At 34.6% G+C, this 15,976-nt stretch overlaps 1 protein-coding gene and 1 pseudogene across 1 annotated transcript in view; one reads left to right on the forward strand and one right to left on the reverse strand.

The window, feature by feature from the left end:
- The window catches only part of LOC132169924 (G-type lectin S-receptor-like serine/threonine-protein kinase RKS1), a 44,231-nt gene extending 40,688 nt beyond the window's left edge, over nucleotides 1-3,543 (reverse strand). The window contains exon 1 of the mRNA XM_059580863.1: nucleotides 3,004-3,543. Coding sequence (XP_059436846.1) covers nucleotides 3,004-3,543 — 540 coding nt within the window. The remainder of the gene's footprint in view (nucleotides 1-3,003) is intronic.
- Nucleotides 3,544-4,531: 988 nt separating this feature from the next.
- LOC132169925 (uncharacterized) lies at nucleotides 4,532-6,644 on the forward strand (annotated as a pseudogene).
- Nucleotides 6,645-15,976: the final 9,332 nt, after the last annotated feature.

Consider the following 15,976-nt stretch of genomic DNA (forward strand, 5'->3'; position numbering starts at 1 on the left):
GGCATGTAACTAAAATTTCTCATAATTTCATATCCACTAATGCCTCAAAATTTAAATATTATCCACAACCTAGGAGCATCAATTCATCCTCAAAACTTTAAGCATCACTTCAATATAATTTACCTCAATTACAGAAAACCTAGCACCTCAAATTCTAAGAATCACCTCAAAGATTTCATGAATTGTACCTTAAAGTCATCACAATCATTTGAAAATATCAAAATCCTTAAACCACAACTTTATATATCAAAATATCTTATAGATTCTAGGGTATACCTCATTTGCATTTATCCCTGCAATACTTAGGCATTCACTTCATGCCACTACGTAATCCTTATTCATCAATCCATATATTATAACATCAATCATAGTATCATTATTGTCATCGACCAAACCTTAGCCATTACCAAAAACTCATATAAACTCTTATATCATTAATTCAGTTCAAGAATCATTTCACAACCGACATCCATAAGACCATTCGTTACTAAGTCACTTACACCATTTGTCTCACAACCTAAATCAATAAAACCATTTTGTCACCAAATTAATTTCACAAATCATCTCGCAACCTAAATCTATAAAATCATCATACGATTTTTAAATCATGATCAATAATCTTTTCTAAATCCTCGAGACACCTTAAAATATACCCTTATCAATCGATACTCTAGAAAACTGCCGCAAATCCAAATAGGCAGATACTATAGATCACAACCTATCTATAAAATAAAAATTCATCTCCGTCATTAACATGATCACAATAATAAAATCCTCCAAATTAATCACACTAAGATGATTTTTTTTTTTTTTTTTTTTTTTAACAAAAAATTAACCATTAGAAAAATGCTCATGCATCATTTATTAGAGACCACACAACAATGCACACTCTACTTGGCCGGAATGTGGCTTCTCATTAACCCCCCAAATTTTTTTTTTTTTTTTTTTTTTTGAAAAGTCTGCCAGAACCTTATAACCTTTGCTCTGATACCAAAATTGTAACATCCCCAGCCCGTTAAGGCTGAGTTTGCCACTTTTCTTCTTTTACAACAAAAGTTCTTGCAAAGATCTATAAGGTCTATCAGAGTACTTGATTTTAAAAGATACAATAAATGCGTAAAACATTTTTTTCAAGAGATTTTATTACAAGCGGAATTAGAAAACATTAAACTTTAGTTGCGGAATATCATATCATTACAATAACTTATATGAAAAGACTTTGAAAATTAATAATTATTCCCACCCCATTCCGGCCTCCTATTCCAGCATCCTTTCTACCTGAAAACAAGAAATAAAACTGAATGAGCCCAAAGGGGGCCCAGCAAGTAAAATCCACAACCATAAATAGTTTTACTCCTTGTTCTCAGTTTTGAAAATCATTTTCGCAAATAAATATAATTCTAGCCATAATAATATCTGTATGTACGGTTGCATCTCCCGTAACATATACATACTATTACCTCTAGTAATAGATCATCGTTGTAAATCATCTTTATAAATCATCATCATAATGCATCATTATAAATAATCTTTGTAAATCATCTTAGCATATCTTCGTTGAAAATATAGTATCATTTTCTCATAATAAGGCCCATGTACACTATTACCCCTGTGCACGAGGGTTGCGGGTCCTTGTGACCATGGCACTGAACTGTGGCCACAGCCATGCCCGACCGTCAATTAACTCTTTCTTGGTGCACTCAACGGTCTAGTTGATGGAATACCACCTTCTGGCATAGCCTCCTTCAGTGGTTTCGCCTCCATCCGAGTATCGGTACCGAACTCTCATCTTATCTTATCTTGGGGCCAAAAATACTCTCCTCCATACATGTGCCCTCATTTCATAAACATTTATCTCATCTCTTGTACTTTTCTTTGTACTTCTTTTGATGCATCTTAGGGCAACATGTAGGAGGGTTTATCATCATTTTTCTTTCTTATAATCATCATCATTTCTCAACTTTCTTTTCTTAAAATGAAACTTTTCCAAATATAAACTTGTTGTGCTTAAAAAGCTTTAAAGAAATATAAACTTTCTAAATAATTCTTTTAGAAATCCTTCATGCATGCAACATAACTTCATAATACGTAAATAAAATAATCATTTACAATTTACTAAAGAATGAATAAATAGCATGACATGAAGTAACTTTAGAAGGGGTAGTGAATTTACTTACCTCTAGACTGAAGCTAAAAGTGGTATGAAGGAATCTAGTTGCTCCAATATGACTAACACCACTAGTATATCTTTTGAAACTAATTTCTAAAGTCCGCTATCTCTTGTGTTCTTTCTTTCTTGTAGCGCTTGGTCTCGCCCTTTCTCTCTCTGTTCTGAGTAAACACTCTTAGAAAGAAGAAAGACCGAGTAAAAAGCGGAAGAAGGAAGAATATATGCAAGAGATGGGAGAGGAGATGAGTGGTGAAAATTCTGAAGGAGAAGAGCTCTATTTATAGGAGAAAATCAAACACTATTCTACCGTCAATTTACAATTATACCCTCATTTTACTATTTCACCTACCCTATACTATTCCACCAACCCTATACTATTTCACCAACCCTATACTATTCTACCTTCAATTTACAATTATACCCTCATTCTATCTTCAATTTACAATTATACCCTCATTTTACTATTTCACCAACCCTATACTATTTCACCAACCCTATACTATTCTACCTTCAATTTACAATTATACCCTCATTCTATCTTCAATTTACAATTATACCCTCATTCTATCTTCAATTTACAATTATACCCTCATTTTACTATTTCACCAACCCTATACTATTCTATCTACCCTATACTATTCTACCTTCTTATTCTACCATCCTTATACCTACCATTTACTATCCTATTATTTCACCAATTACCATTCTCTAATTACCACTCTAATAAATTTCCCAAGAATTAAAATCCTTAGCTACAATGGATATTAAAATAACATCATTATCAAAATAATCTATTTAAATAGCTTTGAAAATTCTGGGACACTACACTGGATGTGTGTTGGATAGTCAAAGCTCTCCCATAGTACCTCCCCTGTTCCATTGTCACTGATCAAGACAAGATTTCCTGAATCCTTGAGCTGACCGACAGTATTGTCGTTGTTGAGGCTTGGTTTCGAAACATGATTTGTGGACCAAATGGGTGTGGTGCTCCGATTGTTGGCGTAGAGTACGAGGTTTCCATGAACATCAATTGAGAGAACTCCAGTCCTTTCTTTAAGAGGAGTGTCTCTGTTTGCAACCCACACCACCGTATTTCCTGGAGCGCTGTAACACCAAATCCCAACATAGCGGTAGGTGGACTCACCGGGAGTAAAGAAACCAAACGCGAAGGTTTTTTCGGTAGAGACTAGAACCTCATGAAGTTTTGGCTGGTGATCACCACCATCTCTGATGTTTTGGTTGGTAGTAATGGCGTCCAGTGATGTGCCGAACCAAAGGAGGAAATAAAGCAACGTTTGCAGAAAGATAAACCTCTTTGCAAAGTACATGATCATGTGGAGTGATGGATGCAAGTGTATGATATTCTGATTCATATCTACTACTATGTATCTATATATGTACTAGGTTTCGTCGTGAACCAATTAATGAACATTGCCCTACCCCGATTACTTGTAAGATCCTTTAATTCAATAGTCAATACCCCTTTAGCAAGAAACATGATTTTCCTAATGAAGATTAGATATATAGGCCCTGGCTAATCATATGAGATTGCCCAAAGCATTGAAATCTAGGTGGTGGCAACTAAATATTGGTGGCCCAAATCTCCTAAAAGAGGAAATGTGACAAATGACGACAAAGCAAGTGATGTGTGTAAATGAAACTAAGAAGTCCTTAAAGGGGTAGCTTAGTCGGCTGGGAACCATGTTTCATCAAGCGAAGGTTATTAGTTCGAATCTCATTTTTTGTTTCTTTCTCTTGGCCGACATGTAAAAAAAAAAAAAAAAAAAAAAAGGAAGTACTTTATTTTATTACACTGGCAAGGAATATGATCGTGGGAAAACCATAAAGTTGCTTCTTGGTTGTCTAGAATAGATTAATTGGTGACGCAGGAGTAGCTTTAGCCACAAATTGGATCGAGCTGGATATTAATTGCTTTCTATATGATATGATGTATTGATGTATCAATTTCTTGCTAGAACATAGTGTTTTCATGACTTATCTAATATTGGCCACATTATTTGAACAACTCCCACCACTATCATAACTATAGGTGATGGGGACTTCTATTAATGCAATTTGTTGTAACCAAGAAAATGGCTTTTTTGATTCTTGTGGGATACTTTAAATTTTCTTTCGAGGAGATTTTGATGTTAAATTTAGTCGTGGTTGATACAGATGATCGCTACCTCGCCCTCGACTTGGTCTAGGGTACTTGCAAAATAAAGAAACAAGGGGTGACTCGCTAGAGATATCAACAGAGATATTTCGATGCTTAAGTCAATAAATTTTTCTCCTCACGAATCAACCATTAATGTTAACCCACCATGTAGGTAGATCGGCCAAAACCAGAGCCATGGGCCGATGGCCCAATTCGATGCTCAAATCGTGGGGCCATTAACGGATGGTTCTCTTAAGGGTCGTTTCTCAGTAGAACACCCATCAGCTAATGTGGACTTGAGAGGTCACTCAATCTTCCCCATGGATCAAGGCTTGTGAGCTGAATTAAAAGGGCCCGATGGCCTGTGGGCCTAGAAGGCAGTTGGTCGCCTTTTAGAAAGTCAATGGTATTACGCATCACTAGTTGCTGATGCTAAAAGTATGAGTTTGTCTTTGGACTTAATGGTGATTGAATGGTGCAATTAAATTTGGACTAATTTACATCCAAAAAAAAAAAAAAAACATTTGCTGAAATGCGTTGTGGTGAGAACAAAAACTTGCAAATAACTTACTCTTTTATAAATCCCTTTTTTTTTTTTTTTTTAAGAATTATGGGGAATAAGTGAAAAATTCTCTAAAAAATGTTTCTTATTGATAAAACTAATAAATAACACCGATTGAGAGGTCACACTATTCTTATTGGGAGGTCATGCCGTCTATAAAGCTGTGGGCAATCTGGTCTACATTTAGGGGTGAAACCCGAATATCAATATTTAGGTGGGCAAAACTAACGCAAAAACTTTTTAATGGGTAAAAATAAAAATTTAGAGGATTTATTTTTAAAATTTGAAGAGATTTTTAAAATTATGGGTAAATAGCTCCTAGTCTACATCACCACCCAATTTCCATATCCTTTAATTTTCTTCCTAAAAAAACCTAAACTTTTTCAGGCACAGTACTCCCAAAACCTCAATTTTTTATTATTTATTTCAAATTATCCAAAAAAGATTATTGCACAAGTGGGATTACTTGACAAATTTAATTCAGCGTTTGTATTAATTCTTTTATATTTTAGTTTGTTTTCCCTTTTTTTTTTACATGGTGAACAGGTGCAGCCAATGTAACTGTCAAGTACCAGCTTCCGAACAAAGATCTCGATGCTTTGATTTCCGTGACGACGGACGTGGACGTGGAGAACATGATGGAAGAGCACAACCGCTTAGCACAGAGTCAGAACCCGAGGTCGGCTCGACTTCGGCTATTTCTCTTTCGGACAGGCGACAGCTCCAGAGCCAGCTGTATCAGCTCGCTACTCGGCGGCTTGGCTAACCGTGATCACTGGTTCCTTGACGCTCTCAACGCCGGCGGCTCGGGGCTCGAGCGAGGCCGGTCAGAAGCCTCCTCAATTCTCTCCGAGTTACCCGACTATCTCTTCGGGTTGAATAATTCAGATGAACCGAAAATGAAGACCCGGAACCTCCTAGCCGATAATCTGTCGAATTCCGATCCGGGTTCTCCTGCTCCGGCTTTGTCTTCGCCGTTTTGTTCAGTTTCATTGGTTTTGTGTGTACCGCCAATACCGAATCTTCCACCTGTAAAGACCAAGCCAGATAATCCGGAACCGGTGGTGCAAGCAAAGGAGAATCAAATAGAGGGATTAGCAGAGGCCGGTGGCCCGCCCATATCGCAACCAACTGGGTACCCAGGAAACCCGGTAATGCAATACATCCAGGATTCTCGTTACCAGGGTCATGCCGTACAGCGAATACAAGTTTACTATGTTCCGGGTCCTGTTCCTCCCGGAATGTTTCTGTTCAACACGTGGCTATTCTGGCCCCATATTCTCAGCAACATCACGCAGTTTTGGGTCAACTGCCACTCGGGTACCACCATGCTGTATCGGGAATGAGTCCATTATATGGAGGAGGGATGAGACCCGGTGTGGCTCAGCCAGTACCGTTTGACCCATATGATGTGCAGTCAAGAGTGGTTCAAGATGGGGTAAATCAGCAAGTGTTTTACGGGGTTAGAAACTCGGGCATGGTTCCGGTTTATCCAAATATGGCGGTGCCAAGTGGGGAAGATTCACTAAGCATCGGGTCGGAGATAAAAACAGGTCAGGCTTCCCAATAGTCTTTACCATGAGCCAGGGTCTAATGTAATAATGTATGTATGTAATGTTTAGTGAATTTTCATTTTGTTATACGCTTGTGTGAGGTTTGTGTTCTTTTTTTGTTGATGTGTGATTATTGGCCTGTAACTACTACTTCTATATGCTTTGCTTTTTGAAGTTTGTTTTGTGTGACGAAATCAATTAAAGCATAGATTGGTTTTCAAAGCAAACATGTATGGGTAGGGTACATAATTTTTCACTATATTGCTCCTTGATGATACAAAATAATGATGCAATTGATTAAGTGGTCCTACTCCTATACAACCAATGAAACCCCCTACAACAGGGGTGAAACATTTTAGAAGCTTGTTGAAATTTGTCGGCCAAGAGATTTTTTTATGCTTAAGTTGACAAAGAAATATTTGGTAAAGTTCTTGGATGTTATGAGTAATAGTTCGGTGATGAAATTCTTCAATGCTTAAGTTGCTTAAGCTAACGAAGAAATATATAAGTATGATCTCCTTATCTTCTACTGTGGACTATATACAAAAATAAGAATCCTTAGTTGTTCAAATTACACGCCAATCGAACAATTTTCATAGAAGGATTGTGGTTACATGTTGATTCAAGCAATTTGAAGTGCGGAACCAATCCCTATACAAGGACCCAATCTTGTCATTTTGCCTTAAAAAATAGGACACGTCACGTAAATAATGCTCCCGTTCATGCAAACAGGCACTGACCTTTTGTTGGCAAGCTCCACTCATGGTCGCCCATATGGCTAATAATTCATTGGCACAGATTGGGCATTGGGCTGAGTCCATTTAACATTATACAAATATCTAACGTTTTAATTTTTCTCCATTTATCATACTTATTTAACGGTGGTTGACATGACGTGTTTTAAGTAATTTATCATATTAACTACTTAAAAAAAAATTACAAATAAAAAATTATTTAAAATACGTCACATCAACTGGTATGAAATGAATATGAAAAGTAACGTTACTTTTATATTAATATATAAAGAAGAGTATAATGCTAAAAACTACGGTTCGTTTGATAAATTGTTTTTTAATATACTTTTTTTTTTAGTGAAAAAATGTTTTGGTGTGACATAAAAGTGAAAGTAGTTTTGAGTGTTGTGTGAGTGTTTTATATTTACTGTGAGTGTTTTATATTTAGAGTTGTTAATTAATGGTCTTTTTTTTCTTCAAAAAAAGGTCATAATATTATAAAATAAAGAGTAAAGTCCATTTAATCCCTTTAAACTATCACCACAATGACAATTTACCCCTCAAACTATTAATTGCGACAATTTACTCTCAAAACTACCAAAACGATAACAATGTACCTCCAATTTTTTTTAAAAAAATAACGAAATTACTCTTATTAAAATAAAAAATAAAAATACTAATTTTTTTTTTTTCAAATTTTTAATGGTACTTATTGAAAATTATATAGGGGTAATTTCGTTATTTTGTTAGTATTGGGAGTACATTGTTATTGTTTTGGTAGTTTTGGGGATAAATTGTTGCAATTGATAGTTTATGAAGTAAATTGTCATTGAGGTGGTAATTTGAGGGGATTAAGTAAACTTTACCCTAAAATAAAAAAGTGGTTACGGTCAATCATTTGTGTACGTGGTCTTTTAAAGTAGTAATGTGAAGGGGCAACATGACGGCCCATTAGGCATTGCAGCTTTTAATATCAAGCCCATCAGTTTTGGTTGTTCATCTACTTGGTGTAAACCCTCTTCCCTCCCAAACGATCGAGTTTCGCACTTTGTTCGTTCGTGTCATAACGAAGTTGCGGGCCCAAACAACAAATCCCAATGGCTTAGTGGACTTGTAACTATTAGGCTCCGTTCGGTTTGCAAAATAAATCCTTATAATGAACCAACTAATTTTAGGTATAACTATTCTTTTGTTTGATAACATACTATTACTGAAAATAGTTTATTCCTATGAAACTACTAATCTCATACACATTTAAGTGGCTTAACTAATTCTTAAGAAATAGAATACATTTTTTCAAAAATACTCCTATAATTAAAAAAAAAAAAAAACATTTTAAACTTAAAAAAAAAAAAAATAAATAAATAAAATAAAGTGGGTGGCCATTGGGATGGTCGGCCACCTAAAGAAAAGGTCGGGGGTGGTCGTACCACCCTTAGATGGTTCGGGGTATGTAGCCACCCTAGATTTGCTTCAAGGGTGGCTTGATCACCCATTGGGGTGGTCGGCCACCCACAAAAGAGGTCAGGGGTGGTCGCACCACCCCCTAGACGCCTCGAGGGACTCGTTGCATTTTATTTTATTTTATTATTATTTTTTTTAATATGAGTTTCAAAAAATAATAATATGGGGTTTTTCGTCATTTTGATTCAATTTTCAATTTTTGCATGTGTGCTATCACCAAGCTAAGGAATAGGAATGGCTGTTTTATTCCACTCTTCTATTCGTAGTAATAGCTAATCATTTTTCAATGGATTAAACATTCTGCGAACCAAACGAGGCTTCCATTAGGCCCAACAAGGAATTAGGTAACGTCTTTAACCTGTTGGCGTACATTACATGTGACGCTATATGACAATGGTGAACAGTTGTAGCGTGGCTGGAGGTAAGGAATTTGACGTCACTACTCAGTCCGAGCCTTACCTTATCTCCGAGCGACACATGTACCTTACTAAAAACATGAATTAAATGCCACACCTGGCTAGGGTCATGCCTTATTAAAGGACAGCCCGTGACTAACGGCCGTATAAAGAAAAAAACACTATGCTTAAGAGAGGGCAACCATTCCGAGTACACACACCTTTATTACCGTATTGCTCGAATATTCCCTTTTTTCCTAGCTAGCAAGCATTCTCTTTACTAACTTAAACATGGAAGACATCTCTCACGGGCACTTCCAATAAGCTTCCTAGTTTACTGTCTAAGGTTTTATTTTTATTTATTTATTTTTCAATATTCACTGTCTGAGGTTGATGGTGCACACTCAAGTAAGAAGCATAAATGAGCTTGGAGCAATAATTTGGCTTGTGTAGTACATGATGAGTTATTCGGTCTCATTGGCTATAGATCTGTAGTACACTGTCATGCCTTACCAAAAAACATAAATGGTTGATGCAAGAGTATCATTTTGTCCCAAGTAGAGAACCGGCCCACTTAATTGTCTTGCTCATAAACCATAATGTACGTCTCTGCTATATGCATGGAGTGAAAGCAAGCACGCATGCATTGATTCTATCACGTGAATGTTCCCTCTCTCTCTCTTCTCTCTCTCTAAAAGAACAATGTGAACATTAAAGTTCAAACCTATGATATTTTCATTTAGAATAGTGATAAATTAATTACAATTTGATATAAATACATTAAAATATGAATATATGAATATATATGTGGAGAATGAGGAGAGAGACATGAAAGTTAAAGCAAAGTTTGTTGGTCTCCCCAGTGAGTGGAAATGGAATTTCTATGATTCCAAGCTTTAGGCTTTCTCTTGGACCAATGTCCAACAGAGAATCCATCTCATTGTCTAAGAAAATAGTCACTATAAAAGAAGGGGAAGAACAAGGAAAGGAGAGAAGGGTCCTACAATTAGAGACATTCTCCAGGGGCAAAGGGAAGGGAGTAGTCAAGATTAAAGCTATTTTGGCTCCTGCTCTCTGCTTTTCCTGTAATGCTTCCCTCATAAAGTCTTACATTATGTCATTATATGTTCTAAAAAATTCTAACAAATTAGGGGTTAACAACATGACATTCTCAAACATTTATGTTTGGTGAGAAAAAAAATTAGTATAATAATTAGTATAGAAAAGTGAAAAGATAGTATTGAAAAGTAGAAAAGTTTTGTTTTTTAATGATTTTTTTTATTTAAATAATAATAAAAAATGAATAATGTGATATAAAAAATGAGAATGTTTTTATATTATTTATTTATTTATTTTTGACAAAAGGAGATGAATAGTATTTAGGGTGGGAGGGTGTTTTGTTAAACACCCTCTTAGTCTCTAAAAATGACATGTTTATCATATGTTATGGACACGTATCATTTTTAGAGGCCGACTTGTAAATTAATTTTTTTGTAAAAATTAATTTAATAACATCTTGGCTAAGTACTAATTGACTTCGTTTGAGGCGAGTAATGTACGTTTTGTTAAATTCATGTAACTTTTGATAGAAAAGGAATTAATATGCTTTCAAATTACCTTGAATATGCTATATATGATATACATATAACAATGCCTAAAGTATTACTACAATGCAAATCATAGGCTTATATGCAAGATAAATGTTATATACTACATACAATATTCTACCTTTTTTTTATTGGATTGATGTGTGATCAGTGTCTATCGGCTATTAGAACATCTAATATTTCATGTTCGAATTTCTTGTAATTCGAGCAGAAAATTCTAAGAGATTACATTAATCCATCAACATATATATTTCCTACATCTCTTAAAAAATGACCAAGGTAATTTGACAATGCATTATATCACAAAACAAAGATAACGACTATTTACACTTTTTATATTATTCTAGAAGATTAGGCATGTTCCACGTGGATCACTGTACGTAACTCTCTCAGAGTGATGCATGGTTGTTTGGCTTTTATAGGGTGTGAACTTATCTGCATATCCCCCATTAACATATCTACTTATAAATTATTATGCAAACAGTTTAGAAGATGTATTTATTGATTAAAAAACAAAATGTCACTGAAGAATAGTGGCATTATTTATTTTGGAAGTTTTGGGGAAGTCTTTTCTGTCTCCAAACTAGTTACTATTTAATAAATGACGAGAGCCCAATCTTTCAAATCTCAGACGCGCAAAGAATTACAAGATTTATTAGAATATTTAACAAAAGAGAAATCCTATAGGTACCAAATTTTTTATCAAGATAGTCTTACTAAACATTGGTATCAATTACATTTCTCTTAATTAATTGTTTTGTTTCTCCCCAATAAATGAGTTACACATCAGTTTGGTAAGGATCTTTTGGTAAAAGATTTGATACCCCAAACATTTCTCTTATCAAAATGCATAGTAATTGAAATAAGGACATAAATTTCCTTCAAACTAGAGGAAATATCTTTCAAACCATTTAAAATAGTACCAAGTATCGATAAACATTTAAAATACACATTAAATTCTTAACCTCATTAATAGCAGTTTACTAACTTAAACTAAATTCAATGTGCCTTTTAAATGTTTACAGACACTTGACACTATTTTACATGGGTTGGTGGATATTTTCTCCGGACCGATTTGAGGGAAATTTATGTCCTTAAAATAATGTCAAATTGAGAACTTTAATAAATGCGGACGTGTTAGGTCTAAAGTGGTTCCAAATACCAAAATACTTATTAATTATTCATGACCTAACTAGCCGGGGCATTACACGTATGTATTGTATGTATTGTTGTTTGAATTAACTCCTTTGTTTGTACCAACTCTACGGTTGGAACGCGAGTTTGCATTTTATTTAAAATGAATTAGTGTTAGATAGATGTTAGGCTTACAAATAAATTTTACAGAAAAATTTTTACAAACTGCTGTGGCACAATATGATTGGATATAATATAAGTTTAAATTATGAAAAACTTAATCATGTTGTGCCACATCAATTTTTAAAAGTTTTTCTGTAAAATTTGCTTGTAAGCATAGCACTCCTGATCTTAGTGTTAAGGCAAAAGAGACAAACTCAAGTCTTTTACGGACCTCCATATCGTGCTCAACGAGCCTATTTTTAGAGCGGTCGTACGGAACGGTATTGTATAATCCCAACACCTTCTAAAATTCAAAGATAGTTATTTTCATTTTATTACTCTATTTAATTTAAGCTAATTATATATTCTAACAGTTTGAAACAGTTTTCTGGCTCTGTCATGGTGCACTTTACTGGGACCTTGCTTACCAAACACACCAACCAATTACAACATCTTTATATCAACTCCTAGGATCCCTTCGGATATGGTACCAAATATTGGCGAGAAAAACAAATTTCCTCTATTATTTTCAAAATCAACATTTTTTTTCTTAAAAGACCCTACCCACGTCTCTTCTCTTTTGTGTATATTGATTCATTGTATGGATCCTTTATTGAAATTGATCTATATCTTGATAAATTAAAGATAAATAGCAATCTAAAAGTTGCTCTTAAGCACGGGCGGAGCAAGGTGATTGGAGGCCATGACTGCCGGCCCGTTTTAAAGTTTTCTCATAAAATATTTATATATAGTTAAATATATATACATTTTTGGCCTAAAAATAGGCATGATTCTTCATTCATATTTTAGCTTTTGAAGAAAAATCTTGAGGTTAAAGAAAGAATCTTGATGATCAATAATGATAGTCAACTTGTCCATTAAAGAATTCGATTTTTGTAAGATAAAAATGTTTTGGCATGGAAAGAAGCTAAAAATGTCTTTGAACTCACTCGGCGACGAAGAAGATGCATTTGAAAAGAAGTGTTGCATCGATCATTGCATGGTATGTGGAAAATGGAGTCCATGCATGCATGCCATCATTTTTAAAACAGGGACACACATGCACCCTAGCTAGCTGTCACCCGCCATGAATAGTCATGACAAGGAAAGAGTTGCAGCACATCTTGTATCTTCTCAATTAATGGATTGTGTGGTGTTCTGTTTTTGATTTGTTTATGTGGTCTCTTCTGCTATAGAAATAATATTATACTTGTCTTTTTTATCCTACACCAAAGGGTCGACATGACTCATGGGACACCCAGTTTTTGTATCATGATTTGTAGCTTGTTTGTTTTGCTTTGTAATTGTCTATAAAAAAAGTCTTTTAACCCTTCTAACACACAAAACTCACAAAATTAAAATGAACAGTTCACTAGTAATACCCATCTTCCCAACATCGAACCATGCAGAAACTCCAGTTCGGATGAGTTTCGATTGACCGAACACCTCAAGACTTAGCAGTTGACTGAATAAAATTCAATTGTGATACAAATTGGATGCTTTGGGTCTCAGCAACCCTCATTCGAATGTTGATTGATAGCCACTTTGACCGAGGCTTTTGAGAATCCCCCCTAAAGCTCATCTATTGTTCGGACAAGCATTAGACTTCATTCAAACGTAAACACCTTCTCCTTATTACTTCTGGAATTCGAAAGCAACTTAGTCTACGTCACAACTTACTCTAAACAATTTTTTTATTTTTTATTTTTGTCTAAATTGAGTTTATTAAATTAATATCTATCTTTAAACCTGTGATTTTATATAATTTTTTTAGTAGGATTAACAAATGTCAATAATTAACAGTATTTGATAATCTTGCTAAGAGGCTTATAGATGTTGACAAATTATGATTGGTATCTGAAACCAGGTCAGTGGTAGGCTTCCATCAGGAAATTTCTTCGAACCTGTGAATGGTGGGACTCTGCCACCTTGATTTGTGTGTATATAATAAAGTATTCTTGACGATAGGAAGCAACTCAATCAAAGCAAAAACCACAAAACAATCATGGGCCATCGATCACACACACACACGTGACTCACATTAATAATCAATGCTTTAAAAGTGGCAGCCGATTTCCTACATGATGGGACTCAATTGAACGGTGCCTTGACATCTAACTTAACTGCCCTATCTGTTACTCATGTGAACTCCAGCTACATTTTTTCTTGGCCATTCTGTTAATACTCTTGAAGTAATGATGAGGCTCTAAGGACGTGTTGAAATTTGTGAGAAAAATTAAATTAGAAAATAATAGCGGAAGCTGGTGAAGACCGATGACAAATACTGTTGAAGGAACAAAGGCGGGGTGGGTGGCTAATGACGACGGTAGGTGACAGCTATAAATGCAAGGTAGATTAATACAAATTTCCGCTCTTACATTTTTAAGTGTATATTTTAAACATAAAAGTAAAGATTAGCATTAAATTTAGAATATAAAAATAAGAATGTGTGTAGAATTACGTAACCTCAAATTTGTGATTAATCGGTAATAAAATAGATTGTCACATGGAAGCATATGCTATCTATGCTTGATGTCTTTATGCACCCAAGTTAACTCTATTTGATATTGCAAAAAGAACAGCAGATTTTGCCTTGACTACTCAAGTTGCCTGTAATGAAAGGAAAACAAAGACTATCCAAGTCATTATAAATGTCATGGAAAGATGTGATTAGTTTGTATTTTGTGGGGGTTAACTTCAACTTGGTTGAAAGGAAAAAGTGTGTTGTTTAATTTATATTTGGGTTAAATTCACTTTACCCCTATAAAGTTTTAGGAGTTTTTCAATTCGAACCCTAATATTTAAAAATTGACAATACACCCCTCTAATGTTTCAAAAATTTTCAATTCAAACTCTCTGTTACTAATTTTCATCTAATTTGACTGAAATTATCCCACGTGAGTCTCGTGTAGGATTTGTATGCCCTCTATTCCAATTTTTTTCTCATCAAAACCTATGAAATTATGTACGCACCCTCATTAAAACCTATAAAATTGAGGGTAACTACCTAATTTCATAGGTTTTAATGAGGTCAAAATTGGAATAGAGAACATCAAAATCCCACGTGAGACGCACGTGGGAGGATTTCCGTCCAATTAGAAGGAAATTAGTAATGGAAGATCTGAATTGAAAATTTTTGAAACATTAGGGGGTAACATTGACAATTTTTAAACATTGAAGTTTGAATTAACAACTCTGAAACTTCAGGGGGGTAAAGTGAATTTTTCCCTTTATATTTTTAACAACGCATGCATTTGGCACAGTGATTTTGCGGATCAAAACTACAATTTTAAAGGTTAAACTGCGATTTTATCAACCACTTATTTGTGTTTTTAAAAATTGTATTTTCAAATCACACATCTTAAACTGCAATTTTTAAATCAAACGTTTTGAAATCGCAAACTCAAATGAACTCAAAGCGTAAAAATCTTGCCCTAGAGGTTTTTTTTTTAAAAAAAAAAATTTGGGTGGACTTAAACTTGGAGAACAGAAAACATGAAAGAAGACCCAATAGCTGAAACCAGCTAAGATATGATAAAATGCAATTAAAATATTGGCCACAAGGAAGAATGAGAAGGTGGCAGTACTAAAAGACGGCGTGCCAGCTACCGCCTCACTGCAAAATGTACAGTGTGCACCTTGTGATGGATTTTATCGGCCTTCCTCTAAATCTAGCAGCGCTTATCTCGGACCAAAGGGATACCACAACTGTCTCTATATGTAGCCCTGTGTCTTAAGGGACCACTTAGTATTTACGAGTATTTTATAAAATTATATCAAATAATTTTATATATTTTATGAGTCTTTTGTAATTTAGATTGTTTTTACTTTGAAAACAAACAACCAGAGTGAAGAAAATAATAGTCTGACAACCAAAACAATAGTCATCTAGTCGAGCCAAGCCATAACAAACGTCATATGTTAAAACATTAATTAAATAATTAAATTTACATTTTCCTACCTGTTTAAATTTATAATTTGAATTTAATGATTCTTTCCATCCTATATATATTATTGGTAACTAGGCCAGGCTTACA

Source organism: Corylus avellana, chromosome ca2 (genome assembly GCF_901000735.1).
Source record: "Corylus avellana chromosome ca2, CavTom2PMs-1.0".
Classification (NCBI taxonomy): Eukaryota; Viridiplantae; Streptophyta; class Magnoliopsida; order Fagales; family Betulaceae; genus Corylus; species Corylus avellana.